The 26,675-nt window shown below is 40.3% G+C and overlaps 1 protein-coding gene across 1 annotated transcript; it reads left to right on the forward strand.

The window, feature by feature from the left end:
• Positions 1 to 13,461: 13,461 nt before the first annotated feature.
• On the forward strand, positions 13,462 to 25,950 carry HSD17B13 (hydroxysteroid 17-beta dehydrogenase 13). Its single transcript, XM_007120186.1, has 7 exons — positions 13,462 to 13,671; positions 15,392 to 15,499; positions 16,495 to 16,626; positions 18,117 to 18,223; positions 20,335 to 20,472; positions 23,788 to 23,904; positions 25,860 to 25,950. Exons 1-7 carry the CDS (start codon positions 13,462 to 13,464, stop codon positions 25,948 to 25,950), a joined length of 903 nt encoding a protein of 300 aa, XP_007120248.1.
• Positions 25,951 to 26,675: the final 725 nt, after the last annotated feature.

Consider the following 26,675-nt stretch of genomic DNA (forward strand, 5'->3'; position numbering starts at 1 on the left):
CACGAACCCGTGTCCCCTGCATCGGCAGGCGGACTCTCAACCACTGCGCCACCCGGGAAGCCCCTTTAGTTCTTCTTTGTTAAACATTTTTGTATTTTCTCGATCTGTGCTTCCATGCTGTTTCCAAGATTTTGGATCGTCTTTACTATCATTACTCTGAATTCTTTTTCAGTTAGCTTGCCTATTTCCTCTTCATTTATTTGGTCTTGTAGGTTTTTACCTTGCTCCTTCATCTGTAACATATTTTTTTGTTGTCTCATTTTTTTTTGATGGGTAGACTGTGTTCTTGTCTTACTGGTTGTTTGGACTGAGGCTTCCAGCATGGATTTTGTAGGCTGTTGGGTACAGCCGGGTCTTGGTGCCGAGATGAGGATCTCCAGGTGACCTCACTCTAATTAGTATTCCTTGGGATCTGAGGTTATTTGTTAGTCCATTGGTTTGGACTCGGAGCTCACCACAGGAGCTCAGGCCTTATGCCCTGCCTGTGAACCAAGATCCCACAACCCATGTGGGGCAGCAAAAGAAAATAAAAAGAAAAAAAAAGGAGCAGAACAATAACAAACAGTAAAAATTAAAATAAGATTAGAAAACTAACAAATATGTTAGAAAAAATAAAACTATAGATGAAATATGACCAGAAGGTAAAACAGAACCACAAGAGCAAAAATGAGGAAAAAAAAAAAAAAGCTGCAAAAGGACTTGGCCGTGGGGGATAGGGCTTATGTGGGGGGCAGGGCTTTGGCACAGGCGGGGTGTAGGTGACAGCCTATGCTTAGGACCCAGGCAGAAAAGACCCTGGGGGGGTGGGGGAGTGGGGCTTAGGGTCATCTGGAGGGGCCCTTGAGTGCCTCAGGTCTTGGAATGTGGATGATCAGGCCCAGGAACCCAGCAGGCTCCAGTGGGTGGGGAAAACACCATCCATGCCTTCCCTCCCCCCCATCCTCAGATCCCAGAGGGTCCCTCCCCATCTGCCCCTCCTCCGTTTTTCCCCCCTCCCTCCCTCCCTCCCTCCTATGCCCCTAGGATCTCTGCAGCCAGAGGGGGCCCCAGAGGGTGGAGGACACCCCTGGGACCCCAGCAGGCTTCCCCGAACCTGATTGGGCAGGGGAAATGCCAGCTGCATTCCCCCCTGATCGTCTAAACCCCCGAGGGTCCCTCCAGGTGTGGGAAGCCCTCCCTCTCCCAGCCACCCCTCAACGGCACCAGTTCCATCTGGCCTCCACCCCTCCTTCTCGCTTACTACCCACCATGTCCTACCCGGTCACTCAGAGGTTCCTCCTATCCTCTTGGGTGTCAAGTTCTCCCCCAGCATATGGTAGGTGCCCTAGTTGTGGGGAGACACAAACTCTGCATCCTTCTACTCCGCCATCTTCTTTAGTCATACTTGTAATGTACTACCTGTATAGCCTTGGGCAATATTCTTAAAACCTTATATATTTAATCAGCCAAAATGCATTTGTAAAATATGGAATTTTAAACAAGGATTAGGAATCCATGACATGACAGTGTTATTTATGAACATTAGATTGGAAGGTCAGAAGAGTTGGAAGACACAGTTTCATTACTTTATATTATATTATTATATTACTTTTTCTGGTACCCTGCCTATTTCCTCTTCATTTGTTTGGTCTTGTGGGTTTTAACCTTGCTCCTTCATCTGCTGTGTGTTTCTCTGTCTTCCCATTTTGCTTAACTTACTGTGTTTGGGGTCTCCTTTTTGCAGGCTGCAGGTTCGTAATTCCCGTTTTTTTTGGTGTCTGCCCCCAGTGGCTAAGGTTGGTTCATGGGTTGTGTAGGCTTCCTTGTGGAGGGGACTGGTGCCTGAGGATAGATTTGTCTTTCTGGTGGGTAGGACCGTGTCCGTTGGTGTGTTTTGAACTTCTTCTGATTTTAGGCAGCCTCTCTGCTAATGGGTGGGGTTGTGTTCCTGTCTTGCTAGTTGTTTGACATGGGGTGTCCAGCACTGGAGCTTGCTGGTCATTGAGTGGAGCTTGGTCTTAGCGTTGAGATGGAGATCTCTGGGAGAGCTCTCACCAATTGATATTACATGGGACCGGGAAGGTCTCTGGTGGTCCAATGTCCTGAACTCAGCTCTCCCACTTCAGAGGCTCAGGCCTGTCAGCCACGTGGCTCAGAAGGGAGAAAAAAAAAGAAAGAAGAAAAAATAAATAAATAAATAAATAAAATAAAGTTATTAAAATAAAAAATTTTTAAAATATTATTAAAAAAATTTAAAAAGTGAAAACATAAAAATAAAAGAGCAACCAAACCAATAAACAAATCCAACAGTGATGACAGGTGCTAAAAACTATACTAAGATACACATAAAAATCAGAAACTAGTCAGTCGTATACAGCAAACCTCAAGTCTACAGTTGCTCCCAAAGTCTACCACCTCAATTTTGGGATGATTCATTGTTCAGGTATTCCACAGATGCAGGGTACATCAAGTTGACTGTGGGTATTTAATCTGCTGCTCTGGAGGCTGCGCAGAGAAATTTTCCTTTCTATTCTTTGTTCGTGCAGCTCCTGGGGTTCAGCTTTGGATTTGGCCCCACCTCTGTGTGTAGGTCACCCTCTGACGTCTGTTCTTCACCCAGACAGGACGTGGTTAAAGGAGCGGCTGATTAGGGGGCTCTGGCTCACTCAGGCCGGGGGCGGGGGGAAGGAGGGGTACAGAATGTGGGGCGAGCCTGCGGCAGCAGAGGCCAGCATAACACTGCAACAGCCTGAGGCGTGCCATGTGTTCTCCCAGGGAGGTTGTCCCTGGATCACGGGACCCTGGCAGTGGCGGGCTGCACAGGTTCCCAGGGGGGTGTGGACAGTGACCTGTGCTTACACACAGGATTCTTGGTGACTGCAGCAGCAGCCTTAGCGTTTCATGCCCGCGGCTCACGCCCTTCCTTGGAGCTTGTTTAGGTGGTGCTCTGAATCCCCTCTCCTCACGCAACCTGAAACAATGGTCTCTTGCCTCTTAGGCAGGTCTGGACTTTTTCCCTGGACTCCCTCCCTGCTAGCTGTGATGCACTAGCCCCCTTCAGGTTGTGTTCACACAGCCAACCCCAGTCCTCTCCCTAGGATCTGACCTCTGAAGCCCGAGCCTCAGCTCCCAGCCCCCACCCGTCCCGGCGGGTGAGCAGACAAGCCTCTCGGGCTGGTGAGTGCTGGTCGGCACCGATCCTCTGTGCAGGAATCTCTCCGCTTTGCCCTCTGCACCCCTGTTCCTGTGCTCTCCTCCGAGGCTCCGAAGCTTCCCAGCCACCCACCCGCCGTCTCCACCAGTGAAGGGGTTGCCTAGTGTGTGGAAATTTTTCCTCCTTCACAGCTCCCTCCCAGAGGTGCAGGTCCCGTCCCTATTCTTTTGTCTCTATTTTTTCTTTTTTTCTTTTGCCCTACCCAGGTACGTGGGGAGTATCTTGACTTTTGGGAGGTCTGAGGTCTTCTGCCAGCATTCAGTAGGTGTTCTGTAGGAGTTGCTACACGTGTAGATAGATGTATTTTTGATGTATTGGTGGGGAGGAAAGTGATCTCCACATCTTACTCCTCTGCCATTTTGAAGGTCCTCCAAGAAGATACATCTTAATTGTTCCCATCACAAAACAGAAATAACCATGTAATGTGATAGAGGTGTTAGCTAATGCTAAGGTGGCAATCATGTTGCAATATATAAATGTATCAAATAAACTGGTTGTACACCTTAAACTTATATCATATGATATGTCAGTTGTATCTCAATAAGAATTATTTAATTAGTTAATTAATTTTAAAAAGAGTTCACTGAAACTGAAAGATGTTATCTAAGGAGGAGGAGAGTACCATCCCCAAGGATAAAATTTGCCAATATTTAGACACTAAAATAATATATTTGAGTCAAGTTTTTCACTCAGACTGTCTTTCAGCAGTTTAAAACAGACATTATATTGAATGTATTTTTTAATTATAAATGAATTTTTTACCCTTGCCCCCAGAAGAATCCGGCACAAAGCTAACCTTCACGTGGGCAAGGGTGCCCTCTCCTGGCAAAGCTCTACTAGTGCAGTTAAAAAATCATTGCTGTGGGGGGTGGGGAGGGGAAGTATAAATAGAAGTTGGCCTGATTCTAGCCTAATCACAGGAATATAACCTGGCTAAGGAAGGGTCTGGGGCTTGTCCTGCCACACTAAGCCCTTTGAAGATAAGCAGATATTAGAGTGGATGCCAAAGGTGAAGTTAGTTTTAATATAGAAACAGTTTTAATTAGAGAACAGAAAAATTCTTACTTTAGTTTGTATTTTGGACCCTATATAAAATCTGTAATTTTCTTAAACCTCACAACAAAACTTTGTTTAGAGAGATGAAGTAACTTGACTTAAATTGGCAGAACTGAGATTCAGACTAAACTTTCCTTTTTATCCAGAGGGATAGCCTTCGAGGAAAAAGGAAACAACCTCTAGATGACCAATTCAAAATAATTTGTATTATATTAATGTTGGAACTTAAATTCTCTTTTAAAGCACCTCAAAGATGTAGTTCATTGGTTATATTTACACATCTAACATACTGCAAAGAAACTGGTTTACTGTAAGTGTTTTAATGCAGCATAATAATATAATGAGTTTATTGGAATTAAGTATAATCAGGTGCTCCACGTAATTTTTTGACAGCTAAGAGTTATTTTTGTTAAATAAACTTGGATATCAAGAAATCATTTTATTAAAAGCATTTATTGAAAGCCTACTAGATACCAGGTACTCTAGGATACCTAACTTAAATTACCTCTAATCTTTAAAACAAGAGGTCTAGATTTGAACCCACACCATAGTTTGCCTACCCCATCTCTAATCGTTATAACAATCTGCAAGATAAGTTTTACTATGCTCATTTTATGGAGAAGGAAACTGAAACTTGGAGAAATTAAGAAAATTGCCCAAGGTCACACAGTCCCAGAGCTGCAGACTAGAATTCTTACCTAGGTCCCTGACCCCAAAAGCCTCATTATTCCTAGCTTTATTTTATTTTATTTAATTAATTTATTTATTTATTTATTTATGGCTGCTTTGGGTCTTCGTTGCTGCATGCAGGCTTTCTCTAGTTGTGGCAAACGGGGGCTACTCTTCATTGCAGTGCGTGGGCTTCTCATTGCGGTGGCTTCTCTTGTTGTGGAGCATGGACTCTGGGCGTGCGGGCTTCAGTAGTTGTGGCACGCAGGTTCAGTAGTTGTGGTGCACGGGCTTAGTTGCTCCGCAGCATGTGGGATCTTCCTGGCCCAGGGCTCGAACCCATGTCCCCTGCATTGGCAGGTGGATTCATAACCACTGTGCCACCAAGGAAGTCCCTTCTAGCTTTATTTTTTAAGCATAATTTTTTAAAATAAATTTATTTTTGACAGGGTTGGGTCTTTGTTGCTGCACACGGGCTTTCTCTAGTTGTGGCGAGTGGGGACTACTCTTCCTTGTGGGGCACGGGCTTCTCATTGCAGGGCTTCTCCTTGTTGCAGAGCACGGGCTCTAGGCATGTGGGCTTCAGTAGTTGTGGCACATGGGCTCAGTAGTTGTGGCTCGCGGGCTCTAGAGCATAGGCTCAGTAGTTTTGGTGCACGGGCTCTAGAGCGCAGGCTCAGTAGTTGTGGCGCACGGGCTTAGTTGCTCCACAGCATGTGGGATCTTCCCAGACCAGGGCTCGAACCCGTGTCCCCTGCATTGGCAGGCGGATTCTTAACCACTGTGCCACCAGGGAAGCCCCACACTAGTCCCTTGATGTTTCTCAACCCACCAGACATGCTCCCATTTCAAGACCTTTGTACATTACTCTTTTCTCTCCAGAACCTTTTCCTCCAGATATCCACATAGGTAGCTCCCTCTTTCCTTTAAGTCTTTTTCCTTAGGTCTTTTCAGAATTTCTCACTCCATACCTAAAACTGCAACTCTGCCTACACAGCCTACACACATTTCCATTTCTCCCTCTGTTCTCTAATCTTCTCCTTGGCACTTATCATTATGGAGCATGCTACATATGTTGCTTACTTATGCTCTTTATTGTCAACATTGCCCTTAGAGTGTAAGCTTCCCAAGGGAAGAGATTTGTTTTGTTTTGTTTTTAATATTTATTTATTCATTCATTCATTCATTTGGCTGCTCCGGGTCTTAGTTATGGCATGAGGGATCTTTGTTGCCACGTACGGGAGCTTCGTTGCTGCATGCAGGATCTTTAGTTGCAGCATGGGGGATCTAGTTCCCTGACCAGGGATCGAACCCAGGCCCCCTGCATTGGGAGCTCGGAGTCTTAGCCACTGGACCACCAAGGAAGTCCAGGAGGTGATTTGTTTTTATGTATTTTGTTCACTGCTATACCCCCAATGCCTGGAACAGCCCATAAAACATACCAAGTATTTGATATATATTTTTTAAATGAATGCATATTTCTTCCATGATTCTAGCTCCTAAATATCTCCTTTGCCACCACCCTCATTCAGACCACCATCATTTCTGACCTGGATTACTGAAAAGCCTCCCAACTGGTCTCCCTTCATCTCTTCTTATCCTCTTCCAATGCAATCTCCAGCTTGCAGCATTTCTAAATCTGATGATAGCAGTCTCCCTCTCAAAACCTTTTACTAGCCCTCACTGTTGTTAAGACTCTGAGAGATTAAGCCTTTGCTGTGTCTCTGTCTTCTCTCTACCCCACACTCTGTGCTCCAAGACAGAACTTCCTATTCCTTGAATGTGCCATGATCTCTCACCTCCTGGTACCCATTCACCTGGTTTCCTATATCTGGAACATTCGTATCCCCTTCATCATCCAGCTAACCCTTTCTCACCCTTAGGTCCCATTTATGGCTCACCTTCCACCCCCATCTTCAGGACTAGATGATTTGCCCTTCCTGTGAGCTCACTTAGCTCCTTATATTTAGGACGGTCACAGCACTTTGTACCAGGTGGTACAGTAAAAGGGCAAGAGATTTTTATATTCCCAAGGAAATGGGTAGCCAAACCACAAGTCAATCACTATAATTACCCTGACAGTAAGAGATGAAAGACAGGATGGCAAACGGGGATGGGGAAAGAGTTCACTGAATATTTTTATGATGGAAGAGATCAAAGAACAGTTGAAAGCAAAAAAGACAGGTCCTGTAACAGAAGAGTGGAATTAATAGGGAAAGAAGAATAATGAGAGGAACAAGGAAAGAATGGTTGAGAAGCAAATTATAGAGAGCAGGACCCTTTCTTTGCTACTGCAGGGAAAGAAGCAGGATTGATGTGTAGAGATGAAGCGAGGGGTTTTATAAAACAAAAATAAGGCTCTATATGAGGTGTGAATTGGGGGTTTGTTTGGTTGGATATACACTAGGTTTGGAAACCTCAAGATAAAGTTTCTATGACCTTTAAGACTACCTAATACTGCTTTATCAATTTGGCAGTACACAGAAGTCTTGATGGTGAACTAATGAACCCCTCCAGAAAGGGGGGAAAAAGTATTTATTTGAAAAGATTACATTCTTAAACTTCTACTTGGCAGATTACTATAGTTAGACTAAACAAACTGTGGATTAAAACAATGTGCACAGATTCCATAACTTCCTCATTTTATGGCCTCCAAAGGAATAATGGTTTAGTGTTGACCTTTCCTTACACCATGATATACCACCTACCCATCATCAATTACAATATCATATCAACTCTTCTGAGCTCTACAGTGTGCAAGTGACATTCACAGAATGGCTCTGCTCAGAAGGTAAAGTCCAACTCAGATGACACCTCTGCCAGTGTTCTCTCCACATTCTCCTTTTCCTTCCCTTTCTTTTGCTATGTAAATGCTATGATTAATATTACCATCATTATTATCTGTGTTCCAAATTATAAATCTTCTAGTTATGCTATTCCATCTTTTTCCCTTTCTGGTTATTATTACTTGTGTAAAAATCATTACATTTCTAAAATTGGCAGTCAGAGGGGTGGCTTTCAAGGATATTAATTTAAAAGAGAAAAAAAAGCAGATGAAATACAAAAAATATTTCAGTTTAATAAGAATCTAAATGTTATAGATGGTATTAGTTTCATCAAGAAAATTTTTCCAAAAGCAACTCATCCTAAAATGTAATGCAAAGAGAAATTAATGATAAACTTGATGTGCCTTCATTCATATCAGTAGGAAAAAACTGATGTAACATTTGATCAGAGTAAACTAAACGTTTTTACTTGTTACGAAAATTTGTTGAAATGAAGCCAATGATGTCATGAAGCCATGCAAACAAAACTCTCAACACTTAAAAAAAAAAAAGCAAGGGGGTAGATTCTATGTTTCTAGCATTTGTTGAGAAAGTTAAGCCTGTATTTGAGGAATATGAACATTCTCACCCCAACATAACAAAAAAAATAATAAAAGCTAGTTTTCCATGTGATCTCAGTCTGAATGAAATTTCTCAGCATCCAAACTATTTGAGCATAATGTGAACTAAGTAACATTAACAAAGTGATTTTCACTTTCTCAAAGTTTCTTAATTCTTGGATAATACAGATATCCCAGAAAGTAAAAGAATCTAGATCCTGCTATAAAACTTTTAATTGCCTTTTAGAAGTATATCAGTAGTATATGAATTTGCATGGTGTGAGTCCTCTGGTCTGGCCCACTCTGAGCAAGTGAAATACTGAACTTAGAGGCATTCAACCTGAAAACAGATTCCTGATGTTGCAGCCAGCATGAGGTCTGATCTAAATCACCTATGTTAACATTTAAATATTTAAATGGATCCATATAAACATTACCGCAAACCTGCATGCAGACTGATATAGTCAAGTACTCTTTTTTTATAAATACACTCAGGGTTAAAACTTAAAGAGCCAATTATACTCTCTCCAATGCGATATAGTATAGCCTAGGTCAGGATGCCTCAACCTTGGTACAACTGACACCTGGGGCTGGATAATTCTTTCCTTCAATGCGCAGGGCTGTCTGTGGATTTTAAGAGGTTTAGCAGCATCCCTGGCCTTTACCCACTGAATGCCACTAGCATGCCTGAGGTGTGACAACCAACAATGTCTCCAGTCATGGCAAATTGTCTCCTTTGGGGCAAAAGCATCCTTGGTTGATAACTATTTGGCTGGTTGGTTTTAACTTAGTTGGTCTAAGTTAAAAGTTGGGGCTCTGCAATCTGACTTCCTGAATCCTAACTCAATGTCTTACTGGCTATGTGACTTTAGCAAGTTACTTCACTTTTCTTTCCATCAGTTTCTTCATCTATACAATGCTCATTCTAATAGGACCTACCTCAAATATTTCCTGTGAGGATTAAATAAGTTGTTACATAAAGCCCTTATATCAGTCTATGGCATATAGTAAGCACTTAATAAATTTAAGCTATTACTATTATTATTATTTGGTTTATATAACCATTTACTACTTGAAAATCTACTTCATATACATGCTGTCTCATTTGAGTCTCATATCCCCCTTGTGTGTGGGTATGTGAGGAAGGTTGAACTTGTGATGTGTTGGTAAAGGTCTGTGTTGGGTAAAAGCATTTTACCCAGAAGCATTTATTTTTATCATTATTTTCCAGATAAGAAAAGTGAGACATAGAAAAAATAAAAAGAATTGCTTGAAGTCATGCCACTTTTTGTGTGTGTGTGGTAAAATATACATAATGTAATGTTTACTACTTTAACCATTTTTATTTTTAATTTATTTTATTTATTTTTTTTTAATCTTTTGGCCACGCGGCATGTGGGATCTTAGTTCCCAGACCAGGGATCCAACCTGCCCCGTGCATTGGAAGCATGGAGTCTTAACCATTGGACCACCAGGGAAGTCCCTTAACCACTTTTAAAAGTAGAGTTTAATGGCATTAAGTATATTCATGTTGTTGTGGAACCATCACCACCATTCAACTCCATAGGTGTTTTTAAACTAAAGTATAGTTGATTTACGATATTGTGTTAGTTTCAAATATACAGCAGAGATCCAGCTATACATATTTTTTCAGATTACTTTCTGTTATAGCTTATTATAAGACATTGAATGTAGTTCCCTGTGCTATACAGTAAATCCTTATGTTTATCTATTTTAAATATAGTAGTGTGTACTATTAAACTCATACTCCTAATTTATCCCTCCCTGTCCTTTCCCCTTTGGTAACCATAAATTTATTTTCTATATCTGTGAGTCTGTTTCTATTTTGCAACTAAATTCATTTGTATTATTTTTTTAGATTCCACATATACGTGATATCACATAATATTTGTCTTTCTCGGTTTGACTTAATCCACTTAGTATGATATCCTCCAGGTCCTCCATGTTGCAGCAAATGGCAACATTTTATTAGTTTTTAAGGCTGAGTAATATTCCATTGTATATATTTAGCATGTCTTCTGGGAATAGGCCCTTTATCTAAATTCTTTAGGCAGCTTATGGGGAAGTAAAAAGAAAGACTTCCCAAGTCTTCTGTTAAAAATAATCAGCCTAAATTAATCTTCATGTCAAGGAGACACATTTTGGGGTGGAAAATTTTGTTCCCTTATGTATGCATATATCACATTTTGTTTATCCATTTATCCATTGATGAACACTTAAGTTGTTTCCACTTTTGAGGTATTGGAAGTCACACCCCTTGTAAGTGAATACTTCTGGCTCTTGGTCTAATGCTCTTTTCCAAATTATCACAAAGGGAACTGATATAACCTATAATCTCCCCCAAACACAAGAGGTTTTCAGGGAAATGGGCATCTCATGTAAAATGATTAGCAAATTGAGACTGATACTGAGCTTTTGTGAATAAATCAATCAAACTAAGCTTGGTTAGTCCATGCTTTAAGATTCCTTAAGATAATATCTCTTTCTTCTTTTCCTTTATTAAAAAACAAAACAAAACCAAAAACATTTCACTGAGAGATACCAAGCGACCATTAGCTGATGCAGTATCTCTAGGATTATTTCTAGAGGTAAAACTTCATGGTTGTGGACAAAGAATTGTTGCCTGCCATTTCGTAAACAATGAATGTTGCTCTCCATCAAGCCATCAGCCACTGCAGCTGCCCAACCATGCACCTTGAGGGGAATTCAGGATAGAGAAAGACAGGATACTGGCCCAAAATAGTTAAGTTGCATATCAAAGGAATAATGTCAAGGAGCCCAGATTCTTGCATCTTCCTATACATAGAAAAGCACTAAAATTAGTAACTTGAGATGTCTGTTTTTTGTGATTAGCAATAAACTTGGATATTCGACTACATTTTTTTTCCCAGCAAAAACTACTATATATCCTGGCTCTGAAACCACAGAAATGCATCTGGGTTGCGGGGGTGGGCTCGGAGGAGCTCTGGCTCTTTTTGTCTCAGCATAGAAAGAATTCAGCAAGAGGCAAAGTGATAGATAAGAAGTGATTTATTAGAATAGGACACTTGTGAGGCTTACAAACAAGCAGGAAGGCAAGCAAGCGTCAGTGGGTTACATTTTTATAATCAAAGGAGAAGCGGGGGTGGGGGGGAGACCATCTTCCTCCTTGGAGTCTTCCATCAACTCCTCCTACCTGTTGGGTGGGGGAGTTTTGGGCACTATGTGGCCCATCCAGGACTGTCATGGTGCTATGGAAAAATTATTTCAGGTCTCAGTATAATGACGGTCTTTCACTTTGAAGTGTCACCTTTCCCAAATTACTGCTTTTTATGTGTGAAGAGAGCATGTCCTAGGGGGTCACTAACTTGTTGACATTCACTGGGCGGGATGTAGGCCTTATTTTTCCACTGTTGTTTTATCGTCTTCAGGTATGACTCATGCCTCCATTGCATGGTTTTGTTGCTAAGCAAGCCTGTCTGGCTTTGCTGCTAAGCAATTTGCTCTGTTTCACAAGTCAAGCAAGCCCACAAAGTTTCAAGATTTTCCCATTGTTTTCTTGAGTGATCGTTAACTTACTGTGGTTTCCCAAAGCCCCCTAAAGTTCCCTCTCTATCTACAGTCCCCTAGTGGGACTTCTAAACTAATTTTTTTTTTTTTTTTTTTTTGGCTGCACCATGCAGCGTGCGGGATCTTAGTTCCCCAACCAGGGATTGAACCTGGGCCCTCAGCAGTGAAAGCACAGAGTCCTAACCACTGGACCGCCAGGGAATTCCCTAAACTAACTATTTGATTATCTTACTCTATCCGTATCAGCTCCTCCTTTACTTCTTTGGAGCAGTACACTGTCTGAGAGGGTATAACATCAGGCTATAGTCCTCAGTGAGGCCACCAAATAAAACATAATTCTCATATTTTAGGTTGTGCATCTTTTTTTCAGTTGCCATGGTGAAACATAGAACAGAACTGCTTCTCAGAAAGTAAGTCCATATTATGCCAGAGAGCTGCTTAAGAATGATAAAAGAAAGGTGCTAATGATCTCCTGAATTTAAAAAAGTGAGTTTTTTTATTAGCAGAATAAAAAGAATTGGTCCTAATTAACTTTGGACAAATAAATCAGAGTATTGATTTCACTACAGTAATAAATATTGATTTTTTTAAATAAATTTATTTTATTTTATTTATTTTTGGCTGTGTTGGGTCTTTGTTGCTGCGTGTGGGTTTTTCTCTTGTTGCGGAGAGCAGGGGCTACTCTTCGTTGCGGTGTGCGGGCCTCTCATTGCGGTGGCTTCTATTGTTGCGGAGCACGAGCTCTAGGTGCGCGGGCTTCAGTAGTTGTGGCTCTAGGGCTCTAGAGCACAGGCTCAGTAGTTGTGGCGCACGGGCTTAGTTGCTCCGCAGCATGTGGGATTTTCCCAGACCAGGGCTTGAACCCGTGTCCCCTGCATTGGCAGGCGGATTCTTAACCACTGCGCCACCAGGGAAGCCCCAATATTGATCATTTTTGTTCATAAACTGAACTGCAAGAAAAGTGTGTCTCCTGAAAGTAGAGGAAGTTTAAAACTATGCCTTTACTGTGGAATGTAATAGCAATTAGCACATGGGAACAGGCATGGACGATGGAGGTGCAAATGTAGAGAAATGGAATGATAGATACAATAAGAGGGCACCATTTCATTGAACTGTTAGCTACCATAAATCCCATGACCTGATTTCACTCCAATGATAAATGGTTTACTTTTAAATAACTTATGCCCTATACTATGCTTGCATTCATTTTAAAATTGAGTATGAGCTGAATACAAAATAAAATATAAACTTTTAAATCAAGGTATATAGATGTCAAATCAGTGCTTGAAAACTAATAAAATATAGTATTAAACAACAACAACCAAAAAGAAAATCCAGAGAGGACTTTCTCTTGAGTTCCCTTATCCCCGTGCCAAGTTTTTACTGGCAATTGATACCACTTCAAAAGCTCAAAGTGTATCTAATGCATTAGAACACATGGACAAAGGCTGCCTGCAAATCTAGCTTACCTCTGCCAGTCCCATCAACACCTGGAACACAGCTCTTCCCTAGAGCTCTCTGAAGAGGGTGGCTCTTTGCTGGGAATAGACAGGGACTGAACCAGAGGAGAAGAGTACAGAGCAGAGCCATGAATATTATCTTGGATCTCCTCCTGCTTCTGATCATCATCATCTACTCCTACTTAGAATCCTTGGTGAAGGTTTTCATTCCCCAGAGGAGAAAATCTGTGGCTGGGGAGATTGTTCTCATTACAGGAGCTGGGCATGGAATAGGAAGGCAAACTGCCTATGAATTTGCAAAACGGAAGAGCAGACTGGTTCTGTGGGATATTAATAAGGTACTGGATACATTTACCCACCTTTTAAAGTTGCAAGTGAGACAGGTGTTTAAAAACTTATTTGATGTAACGTTTGCTTATATTTGTATTTTTCTTTCTCAAAGTTTGGTAACTAAATTCCCTGGAGCCTTACTCTACATATGCATCAGGATGGGGTTTTTGTTGTTGTTTTTGTTGTTTAAAGTACTAGTGCCATATTACCCATCACATCTAGTTGCAGAGAGAGAGTTGGAAGAGGATTATGGTCATGGCACCCAATAGCTTTTTTTTTTAAGATTTATTTTTTATTTATATATTTATTTTTGGCTGTGCCGGGTCTTAGTTGTGGCGCGGGATCTTCATTGAAGCATGTGGGACCTTTCATTGCTGCGTGAGGGCTTCTCTCTACTTGTGGCATGCAGGTTTTCTCTCTCTAGTTGTGGTGCACAGGCTCCAGCGCTCATGGGCTCTATAGTTGTAGCGTGCTGGTTCCAGGGCACGTGGACTCTGTAGTTTGCACGCAGGTTCTCTAGTAAAGGCGCACGAGCTCAGTAGTTGTAGCGCAAGAGCTCAGTTGCCCCTCGGCATGTGGGATCCTAGTTCCCTGACCAGGGATCGAACCTGCGTCCCCTGCATTGGAAGGCAGATTCTTTACCACTGGACCACCAGGGAAGTCCCCATCAGGATGGTTTGATGAAGGGAACATAACTGAGACCTTAGCAGTGATTTTTATGCCATGATATGCAGGTTTGATAACATAGACTCAGGAGCCAGGGTACTTCCAAACTGTTTAAATTGAGCAGACAATTTCTCTCAGCCTCAGTTTCCTTATCTGAAATGGGAATAATATTGGATTGGCCAAAAAGTTCGTTCGGGATTTTCTGTATGATGTTCTGTAACAGAAAGAACATCTTACAGAAAAACTCGAACGAACTTTTTGGCCAACCCAATACCTCACAGGATAGGCAAGAACAGGGGTTAGCAAACTACAGCCAATGGACCAAACCTGGCCCCAGAGCAGACTGTTGAGCTAGGAATGTATTTTTTAAAGGTCTGGCAAGGCAAAAACCAAATAAAAAACAAAGAAGAATATGTGACAGAATTTCTTCGTGCCTTCTCTCACATGCACACAATCCTAAAATTTTTACAATCTGCTAGGTGCTTTACTGCCTATTACATAGTTGGTGCTCAACAAACATATGTTAAATATATTGTTGAGTATTCTTCTCCATACTCAAACATCTCCTTTCATGACACCACAAAGAGCAACATCTTTCAAGCATGTCCTTTTTTTTTTTTTTTGTGGTACGCGGGCCTCTCACTGTTGTGGAGCACAGGCTCCGGACGCGCAGGCCCAGCGGCCATGGCTCACGGGCCCAGCCGCTCCACGGCATGTGGGATCTTCCCGGACCAGGGCACGAACCCGTGTCCCCTGCATCGGCAGGCGGATTCTCAACCACTGCGCCACCAGGGAAGCCCAAGCGTGTTCTTTAAGCTATGGGAGTGTAGCAAAACAAGTGAAAACACATGAGACTAACATGAGCCTTCCCTGGCAGAAAAGCCAGGTATAATCTCTGTGAGTTAGGCAAGCGGTGCCTTTCAGGAAATTTGCTTACAAACAAGTGGGACGTTTTGGACGTGAATTTTAATCTTAAAAAAAATTTCTTCTCCAATGCTTTCTCCCTCACTCTTGTCCCCTCACTGACCTACATCTTTTGGAATTTGTTTTTTCCAAGTACAGCATGGCGTTGAGGAAACTGCAGCTGAATGCAGAAAACTAGGGGCCATTACACATGTGTTTGTGGTAGACTGCAGTAACAGAGAAGAGATTTATGACTCTGTAAACCAGGTGAGACTTCAGAATACAAATTTCTTCCCATAATTTTGTGTCCCCTTACATGGAATATGAAAAGGTTCTTTATGACTACCTAATTTAAATTAGATTTGTTTTTTTTTTTTAGCCTCTGCTGAGGTAGTTGTGTGAACAAGGAAGGACATAGACCTTTTCCTTCCATATAATCCACTCAACTCTGCCTATTATTATTGTTTCATATTATTAATCGATTTCATTCTGGTCAGAAGTTTGAGCAGCTGCACAGAGTGACAGAGAAAAGTTTTATCACCAGGGAAAAGGATAACTTTCTACTTTCATTTTAGTCCTATTACTTTTACAGTAATTCCTTTATTTTTTCCTTTAAATATTTCCTCTTTGAGATTTTATTTATGTTGGTGCCAATCTAATTTTCTATAGAAAATATAATGTTAATAATTATTATAACAATTTTTAAGGGTAAATATCAAATACAATGGACCAAGCACTCTGAAAATGGTTGTACCCTTTGATTTAATCCCTCTTAACCTCATTTGACAGGTGAGCAAACAGATTCAGAGGGTTTAAGCCAGACCAAGGTCATGTAGCTAGTAGGTGGCAGAGCCAGGATTACTCAATTAGTACTTTAAAAATATTTGGTAAGAACTGATATGTCAGACCAAGGTCATGTAGCTAGTAGGTAGTGAAAACAGGATTACTCAATTAGCACTTTTAAAATATTTGGTTAGAACAGATATATCAATCAACACAAATATTAATTTCATTTTACTGGTAAGTTTCAAAAAATATCTATGATGTACTGGGTACTGAAATTTAGATGTTAAAAAAACAGTTTACCCAGCTTTATGACAGTGTCTCCTTGGCAACCACTCTTTGGACTAAAGCTCTTTCCTACCTGAACTCTGAGAGATCTCATCAAACAGAATAAAGAATCTAATCCCTGGATGATATCAGCCCCAAAACTTTGAGTTTCCATAGTACACCCAATGAATGTGTTCTTTCTATTTCAACAGGTAAAGAAAGAGGTGGGTGATGTAACTATCGTGGTGAATAATGCTGGGGCAGTATATCCAGCTGACCTTCTTAGTACAAAGGATGAAGAAATTACCAAAACTTTTGAGGTCAACATCCTAGGACATTTTTGGGTGAGCGTGAGTCAGAAATATTCCTAGTTTGTGTATGTCTGACAATTCCTCTTAAGGTACATGAAGTTCATAATTGAGTTCACATCTTCTGGATGGGAAACTCCATATCTTTGCCTTAAAACAACAATCATCCAATATTCGTGTCTCTGACAGAAGGGCACAGATTTCAAGGGGACATGACTCACCAGAATGTAGGCTAGTTAGTCTGCCTTATCCACCAGTACCTAACACAAAGCCTGGCATGTACTGGGCGCTCAAAAAATATTCATGGAGCTTTCCTAAGGATTGTCAGTGCTTTAGAGAAAATACATACAGTATACATTCACTTGTGACCTCATGTCATGGAATTTTAGAACAGAAAGGACAAAGAACTCACTACTTGGGTTATATAGGGGTTGGGGGTTCTTCTGGCTGGAACTCTGAGCAAAGCTCTAGGTCAGGCTGGAGCTTAGAGATAAGGCTCTACATACCTCTTATAATTGTTTGGTTTTGTGAGAGACTGAAATATGTCTTTGTAGAGAGCATTTATATGAATTAATCTTCCAGTGCCTCAATATTAGTGTGGAACATAGGACAGATCTGGATTCTGGAAGAGAGAAGAAAAAAAGAGATGTGTTCCCCCATTTTCCCAAGCCCCTCACACATGCTAATGAGAATTAATTATTATGCCCACCAAACTACTTAGAGACCCCATGTATTCATTGTCTACAGCTGCATAACAATTATATCAAAACTTAGTGGATTAAAGCCAGAATAACTGTTCATATTCCTCTCATGGTTTCTATGGGTCAGAAATTTGGGGGTGGCTTGGTTTGGCAGTTCTGGCTCTATGAATTTGCACAGGGTCCATAGGGTGGGTTTATAAAATTCTCATAAAATAGTATTGATATTTCTCACCAAACAGTAAAGCTTTTTGGAGGTAAAGAAAGACTTTTTGTTTCCTGTAACATCAACATATAATGCACAGTATTACAAATAGGGAGATACTAAATCTAATCATGATGCATAATGACTGTGGGTCAGTACAGGACTCAGCTTTTTCTGCTCAACTTGATATAGGTACGCAAGATTTTAACTCTTCTCATTAGAAAGATAAACCCCCAAACAAACAAACAAAAAAATCACATGATACCAGATTACCATACGGAATTTTCTCAGCTCTGAAAACTCTGAATTGTTCCCTTAATATTGTTTAGATGATGGATCCATAAGAGATTTTTGATTCCCTCTGAAGGGAAGAAGAGGGATATTAAGATGAGTTCTTGGCATGTGGTATGCAGTGTACAGCACTCAATGCCAGCTCAAACCAATCATTTTAATCTTTTTTCATTTCTGTCATCGGTGGAGAAGTAATCCTGGAATCTTGGCACGTATTTCATTTCATCGAAAAAGTTGTCTCAAATGACATTTTGTCTTAAAAATAAAACTACCTAATTTGGAAACTTAACACCTGTGTCATTGTTTCTTTTGGTTCTGCAATGATCCTGAAGATCACAAAGGCACTTCTTCCAGCGATGATGCAGAGAAACCATGGCCACATTGTCACAGTGGCTTCAATATGCGGCCACGGAGTGATTCCTTATATTATTCCATATTGGTAAGTATTACTTTCTAGCAGTGCTATATATTTTTACACGTTTAAGGTTTTATTAGACTTCAGATTCCAGTCCTCATAACAGGTAATTTGTTTTATTTTTCTTTATTTTATTTATTTCTTTTTGGAGAGCTAGAATTGTGTTTTCTTCATTTTTGAATCTTCTTAGAACAAAAAGTCAAATGCCTTGCAAAAAATAAAAACTAAAAAAATCTCATAGCAGATAATTTGGATTTACAGAATGTATACAGTAGTTTAGAATAAACTCTTAAAAATGACTTCTCCTAAAACAAGGAAACTGGTTTTAAATGAAAAATCATTTAAAATATTTTTAGATTTCTGAAAACTCCTCCACAGAGCAATGAAAGAAAACAGTAATGCCAAGCATGTTTCCATTGTATCCTGGAATGAGTAGATGCTCATAAAGGAAATAAGGAACTAAAAAACAAAAACAAAAACAAAAAAAAGAAAGAAAGAAAAGGAACTCACAGACTAAGAAGCAAAATATAAGGAAGTCCAAATGAACACAAATCTATGCCATGGCCTGCATGCCCAAGACAAGCTAAACAGAGTGGCTTCTGGATCAAAACATTTTCCAGTGTGCTTGTGCCATGAAAGATTGCATGTGTGTGTCTGTGTGTCTGTGTGTCTGTGTGTGTGTGTGTGTGTGTGTGTGAGAGAGAGAGAGAGAGAGAGAGAGAGAGGGATTGAGAGAAAGCCTTTACTGTATTAAAAGATGCAGATAGCATATTCTATGCTCTACCAAAGAGACGAAGGTGGGAACTCCCTAAAGACACACTATTTGCAAAATATCTTTTCTTCATACACTCCTTCAAAGGCATCTCATTTCCTTATTCTGGTCTTATATCAACCTCATAGAAAAATTTAATTTGTTAACATTTTGGCCAATTCTTTTTGTAATAGCCAATACATGTGTATCAGTGTGTGGGGATGCGGGTGGGTAGTTAGCTGGTTTATTACTTACCTACACATCCATGTTCAAGGTTGAATTTGGTCACGGACCAAATTATTTCTGACACCAAATGTAGTCACAGATGTAGTTAATTTTCACTGTAGGTTAAGGTGTCCTTGTGCATACATATGGTTGTTTCAAGCTGTCTCTACCATCTTAAAACACAAATCAGAATTTCACAGATTAAACATTTAGTATTGTTTTAATGTTTAGAAATGTGGAAACCCAATGTAATAATTGTTTTCCGTTTTTCTTTTCCTTTAAGAGAGCAGCCAGCCTTTAACTTTATGGTTCTTGTCATCATCTGGGTCAAAAATACAATTAACATTACATAGCTCCTTATAGATAATAAAGTTATTATGCATATGCTATTTGATTTAATCCTCAAGATGGCTCTATATTTTATTACCAGCATCTTTTTATAAATGAATTTTATTTTAGTTTTTTGTTTTTTGGCTGCACTGTGCCGCGTGTGGGATCTTAGTTCCCCAACTCAGGATCGAACCTGCACCCCCTGCATTGGAAGCACAGAATCTTAACCACGGGACCACCAGGGAAGTCCCTGTTACCAGCATTTTAAATATCAGAAAATCAAAGGAAGAAGACAAAGTAATATGTTGAAGTTTGCACACACTAACACACCCACACCACCTGAAGTCTTTTTACTCCAGATCTTCACAATGAAATTAAGAAGCCAAAATGAACTCCACATTTCAAACGAGAAACTATCAAGAAAGGAGAAATGTGTAGAGTCCCACAGAAGTTTGCTAATACAGATATTAGTTACATAGTTTTTCTAAACATGATTTTCCTGATTCATATTTTTTAAAATAAAAACAGCAGTAAAAACTGATTAGAAAGCAGTTTAAAGATTGAATGGAAAAACCTTATAGGTAGAATGAGCAGTAAGCAAGTCAATCAAAGTTATTAGAATTTGTTCTATTGTTATCACTGCTAATAAAAAAAATCGGTACATTTAGAATTCAGTGAAATCAGATAAGAAAATGTAAATGAAAATAAATGACCAAATGGAAGATTTGGGGGTTTGGCTTTATTCTCAAAATCAACATTTTCCTCTCACAGGAAGCTGAGGAATGTTTCACTTTCCCTTAGCTAACAGGGGTGGATAATTCTCTTACAGTTCCAGCAAATTTGCTGCTGTTGGCTTCCACCGAGCTCTGACATCAGAATTTGAAGCCTTGGGAAAAACTGGTATCAAAACCTCGTGTCTCTGCCCAGTTTTTGTGAATACCGGGTTCACCAAAAACCCAAGCACAAGGTAAGGTCAAAATCAAGTTAAGATGGAAATATGGCATGAGAAATTGGTATGAAATCTACATGAGAAATTTTTAGGTGGGTCAACTGAGAAAATAGAAAACGAAAAAGGAAAAACATTTTTTCTTGTTAATGTTATTGTATTGCCTTTACGTTTTCACTTTGCAATTAGATGAACAAAGCGTAAAAATGCATTAGGGACTAGTAGGAGTGATCAGCTGCCAATGAATCAGGCATTGGGTGTTTATTCGTGTCCAGGTAAAAGACTCAACACACACGCAGGTGTCAAGAGGGAGTGAGAATGGGGGTGGGTAGGATGGAGAGGTGTGCTTCGGGGGTGATGGCAAGAGTGTCCTCTCCTGGAAACCACACCCCCAAAGCAAATATTACCTCACTTCCCCCCTCCCACTCGCGGTTTATCCTCCTCAATAGAGTATGGAAAGGCACAGGTATATGCCCCGTTTCCATATTCAACTGCACTGGCCACAGTGCTAGCACAAAGTACTCCAACATTTTCCAAATTTGGCTGATCCTAAACAGCATCACTGTGCTTACATAAAAAATAAATGTTCTTAGGCTCTTTCTTAGAGATTCTGATTCAGTAGAGTGAAACGAGCTCCAAGAATGTTTTGCTTTGTTTTGCTTTGTTTACAAGGAAACCAGGTAACTCTGGAGGCAGGTTTGGAAAACATTGACCTAGTAAATATAACCACATGCATTTGATCATGGCTACCACCCTGTCCTCCTTTAAAATGCAAATGTTCCTAGAAGCGGCAATAAGCTGAGTCTTTAACCCCTCAGTCAAGGTGAATTTCTTTTTTTTTTTTTTAACTGAGACCTTTTCTTTTTTTTAAAGTTAATTTATTTATTTTTGGCTGCATTGGGTCTTCTATTGCTGCGCGCGGGCTTTCTCTAGTTGCGGCGAGCGGGGGCTACTCTTGTTTGTGGTGCGCGGGCTTCTCATTGCAGTGGCTTCTCGTTGCGGAGCACGGGTTCTAGGCACACGGGCTTCCGTAGTTGTGGCACGACGGCTCGGTAGTTGTGGCGTACGGGCTGTTAAACACAGGCTCAGTAGTTGTGGCGTGTGGGCTTAGCTGCTCCACAGCATGTGGGATCTTCGCGGACCAGGGCTCGAACCCGTGTCCCCTGCATTGGCAGGCAGATTCTTAACCACTGCACCACCAGGGAAGTCCAAGGTGAATTTCTTGACCAAGTACTTTGTATCTGGTAAAGGAGGATTTGAGACGATAAGAGAGGAGAAATTGGCCCTGAAAGGAGAGGAAAAAAGCAGAAAGGTGAGGATAAGGACCCTAAAATTAATACACCTGCTTCACAATTTTCCTCGATTCTAATAAACATTCTGCTACAGGTTAACAAAATATACTGAGCTTGATAATCTGAAGCCAATTTATTATTGGAAAGGAATTAGTCCTAAATATAATTCAGAGGAGCTAACAAATTCCCTTTAAAGCTCAGCCTCATTTGAAGATACTGACTCTGAAACTCTGAATTAGCTGCGTCATCTCCAGAGCTGTAGCCACTCCCTGGCAGTTGAGTCCTTAACTGTGTTAGAACACAAGTACTTAACAAGTACGCGGTACTGTACGTAAGTAAATACAATGATATAATTGGGACTCTGGGCTCAGTTTTCTTAAATAGGAAATTGGGCCCAATACAAATCCTCTTGGTAAGCATTCAGGCTTAGTGTGAGCCCAGAGTACCAGGTCTTCCAGAGGGGAAGGCAAAATAGATGACAAGAATAAGGCTAATATGACCTCGGGTATGTGGGTTCCTGGGGGTGACCCTGGGGACTGACCCAGGCAATGCTGAAAATTTGGAATTGGTCTCACCCAGACTACCTGATTCTGAACTTCCTTGGCAAAGGCTAACATGTTCATATACTAATGTAGAGAGAGAGAGAGAGAGAGAGGCCGAGAGAGAGAGAGAGAGAGAGAGAGAGAGAGAGAGAGAGAGAGAGAGAGAGAGAGAGAGAGATGGCTTGGCTCAGAGACAGGGTTGATAGACCCAGGTAGGGGAAATCAGGGAGGGAAGAGGTAGTACCCAATAATTTAGAAAACTATTGATTTGTATTACTCTCTGCTGGCTTGCCACTCAAAGTCATGGAAACCTCAATCACATAATAATCTGAAGTAAATCACATGATATCTCAGGGAGGGAAGTTATAACAGTCACTATTTACTTAACTCCTCCGCAAAACCTTTATTCACTAAGCCATTCAGCCTATGGCTAGACAACTTAACTTTGGTGCAATACTTTCAATCCATTTACATTTTAATTTCCTGTCATCATCTTGCATTAATGGGCATTCTATACTGGCCTGTGGTTATGAATACTTCTCGAGAACCCATGTATACAGTCTTCAGTATAAGCAAGGTCACACCTCTAGTTGTAATGTAATACTCCCTATGCATGTCTTGAACTCTCATTAAACTTCAGCATAGGCAAGTCAGCAGTGAATCTCAAGTACTAAATGCCCTCAAAACAATCCAGCTTTGTGGGATACCTCCACAAGAAAGCAAGTGTACTTAGGTATAGATTTCTCTTCTCATAAGAAGAAAGCAAGTGTACTTAGCTATAGATTTCTCTTCTCATATCTAACAAGCCCTGAAGAAAGATGCCAGATGTTTCCTTTCTGTCCTTTGATCAGTCCTACCCACTTCTCTTCTATTATCTAATTCCTCACCACCATTTTGATGTTTTGACTGAGTGAGCCATGAAACACACCTACTGGATGTGAAAGTAGTAGATTGTGATAACAAAACATCAACGTGGCATGGGGGAGGGAAGGCAGGTGGCATTTGTGCAGTGAATCCTGGAAGCTTTTATTTTTTTATTATTTTTTTAAAATAAATTAATTTATTCTTTAATTTTGGCTCCGTTGGGTCTTCATTGCTGCATGCAGGCTTTCTCTAGTTGCGACGAACGGGGACTACTCTTCATTGTGGTACATGGCCTTCTCATTGTGGTGGCTTCTCTTGTGGCAGAGCACGGGCTCTAGGCTTGTGGGCCTCAGTAGTTGTGGTGCGTGGGCTCAGTACTTGTGGCTCATGGGCTCTAGAGCACAGGCTCAGTAGTTGTGGTGCATGGGCTTAGTTACCCCATGGCATGTGGGATCTTCCTGGACCAGAGCTCTAACCCGTGTCCCCTGCATTGGCAGGCGGATTCTTAACCACTGCGCCACCAGGGAAGCCCCTGGAAGCTTTTAAATCCTAATTAGCGAAAAGATAAGTCAATTTTCCCGCTTTTGTTAATTATAAAAAACAACAAAAGGGACCAAACTTTTCTTTTTTAATCACAGACTATGCCCTGTATTGGAGACAGATGAAGTTGCAAGAAGCTTGATAGATGGAATACTAACCAATAAGAAAATGATTTTTGTTCCATCATATCTCAATATCTTCCTAACACTAGAGAGGTAAGTACAGCACAAAACACCTAAAATACTACAACACTGATAGAGCTATCATTATGGAGTTTTTCAGTTGTGAAAGTTGCCATGGAAATTCTCCATGCCTGGGGAGAAGAGTTAAGTTTCCTCTACTATTACCTTACTCAATCTATAAAAAGAGAATGATTCATTTTCTCTACTTCATCTATCACCTCTGCCCGGTCTTTGCCAGAGACTATTCTAACTGAAGGAAAGACAGTTTAAAGAGAGAATGCAATATGGCGAACTAGCTAAAAATAAAGGGTCTATAAAGAAGCCTGCTGGGGTTTTGATTAAGACTGCATTGAATCTATAGATCAATTGGGGGAGAGCAGACATATATTAACAATATTGAGTCTTCAAATCCAAGAGCACAAAGAACACAAGGTATCTTTTTATTTTTTCATCTTTTTCAATATGTCTACACAGTATTTTGTAGTTTTCAGTGTACAGATCTTACACACCATTTGTCAGGTTTATCCCAAAGTGTTTCATGGTTTTTATGCTATTGCAAATGGCATTTTAAAAAATTTTCTATTTCCCATTGTTTGTTGCTAGCATATATTTGATTTTTGCACTTTGATCTGTATTTAGCAACCTTGCTAAACTCACTTATAGTAGCTTTTTTGTAGATTCTAACAGACATTTTTACACAGATGATCATATTTCCTGCAAATAAAGACACCTTTACTTCTTTTTTTTACAGTCTATATGTTTTTTATGTCTTGCCTTATCACACTGGCTAGAACCTCCTATGCAATGTCAGAGAGGATTGGTGAAAACACACATCCAAGTTTTGTTTCTGATCTTCAGAGGAAAGTAGTCAGTCTTTCACAATTAAGAATGATTTCAGCTATAGGGCTTCCCCGGTGGCGCAGTGGTTGAGAGTCCGCCTGCCGATGCAGCGGACACAGGTTCGTGCCCCGGTCCGGGAAGATCCCACATGCCGCGGAGCAGCTGGGCATGTGAGCCATACCGCTGAGCCTGCGCGTCCGGAGCCTGTGCTCCGCAACGGGAGAGGCCACAGCAGTGAGAGGCGCGAGTACTGCAAAAAAAAAAAAAAAAAAAGAATGATATCAGCTATAGATTTTTTTCGTTTTCTCTTTATCAGGTTGAAGAAGTTCCCTTCTATTACTACTTTGATGAGGGTATTCATCAAGAGTAGATACAGATTTTGTCAAATGCTTTTACTGAATATGTTAAGATATTATGGTCTTTCTATTTTAGTTTGTTCATATGGTGCATTACACTGACTTGTTTTAAAGATTAAACCAACCCTGCATTGTAATGTCTTTGTCTGATTTTTGTGTCAGGATAACACTTACCTCATAAACTGAGTTGGAAAGTATTCCCTCCTCTTCTCTTTTCTGGAATAACTTGTGTTGAATGGGTATTATTTCCTTCTTAAACATTTTGTAGAATTCAACAGTGAAGCCATCTGAGCCTGTTGTTTAGCCTCTTAGCTAAACAATAAGCTCCTCAAAGGGAGTACCTGTTTTTAAAGTACTTTAGTCTACCTTATTATAGAGGGCATAATATCAATAGATATTCAGTAAAAACTCAAGGAGAGGTGGAGAGGCAGATGGAATGGATTCTGGTGGTGTTGCTCTGTGAACTCTTAGCATCAGGATTCATTGACAGTTACAGCAATAAGCCTAGATCTTCAGTTTTAGGTCTTTACTCACATAAGATTTCATATAATAGTTTACTAATATGAGGTGAGAAGAGTGGTATATATCAGTGCTTTCTTTATATTTGCATAATATTTGAACTGTGAGTATTAAAGGATACACACAAAAAAAGAGAGAGGTAGATGTGAAGAAAGAGCAGAAGAAAACTAAATGCAAACCAGATAACTCTCAGGGTATTTTTAACTGACAACAAAAAAGAACTCTGGTGTCAAAGATTTTAAATTGAAATTTTTTCATCTTTTTTTCATACAGATTTCTTCCTGAACGTGCCTTGGCAGCCATAAATCATGTACAGGATATTCAATTTGAAGCAGTGGTTGGCCACAAAACCAAAATGAAATGAATAAATGTGCTCCAGGCTGAGATGTATGCACCTTAATGATGTGGAACTAAGTTTAGAGTCAATGCTTCAAAGCTCTATTTCACATTTTTCAATGCCACTAATATTAAAAACATTGGTTTGACAGTAACAGTGGTCAAATGAACAAGACTAATCACCTGTCTTTCTATTTCTTGAGATTATTTCTATAGTTTTAATAGATCCATTTTTTATTCCATGCCTCTTAAAAACTTCTATGCTTACATAAACATACTTAAAAGGGTCATTTTTCTTTAAGAGATTTCATTTCTTTTCTTTCCGTTTAAATGTGGACAAAGCTACCTCCCTGACCATAAATACAAAAAGAACTTATTTACACAGGGAAGTTTTAAGACTGTTCTTAAAGTAGTTTTCCAAACTGTAGCCAGGCCACAGAATGTCAGCAAGTACACAGGGTGAGTGAGCAGTTAGAGATCAAGTTTAAGCCGGCAGCTGTGCTCCAAAAGGCAGAAAGATTACTCCTATGAAACTATGAAACTCAATGTTTGGGAGCTTTCTCTAGCTTCTCCATTTTTCATCAGCCCCAAACAGAGCTTTCTCACCTGATTTTGTCCCTTATATAGCTTTTTTATCTACCAAGAGTGGACCCTCCACACTTTCTGCCCTTTTCATAATCTCTTAAAATACTATGACATTTCAAAAGGTGACTTTCTCTTGAATCTCAGAGTATCTAAAATTTTAACCCCATG

This window comes from Physeter macrocephalus, chromosome 7, assembly GCF_002837175.3.
Source record: "Physeter macrocephalus isolate SW-GA chromosome 7, ASM283717v5, whole genome shotgun sequence".
Taxonomy (NCBI): Eukaryota; Metazoa; Chordata; class Mammalia; order Artiodactyla; family Physeteridae; genus Physeter; species Physeter macrocephalus.

Bases quoted from the DNA above. Each gene is read 5' to 3' on its own strand.
- HSD17B13 (XM_007120186.1), top strand. From the start codon at position 13,462: ATGAATATTATCTTGGATCTCCTCCTGCTTCTGATCATCATCATCTAC. The intron at 16,627-18,116 runs GTGAGCGTGAGT...ATGATCCTGAAG, and splicing joins ACATCCTAGGACATTTTTGG to ATCACAAAGGCACTTCTTCC. The intron at 20,473-23,787 runs GTAAGGTCAAAA...TTTTAATCACAG, and splicing joins ACCAAAAACCCAAGCACAAG to ACTATGCCCTGTATTGGAGA.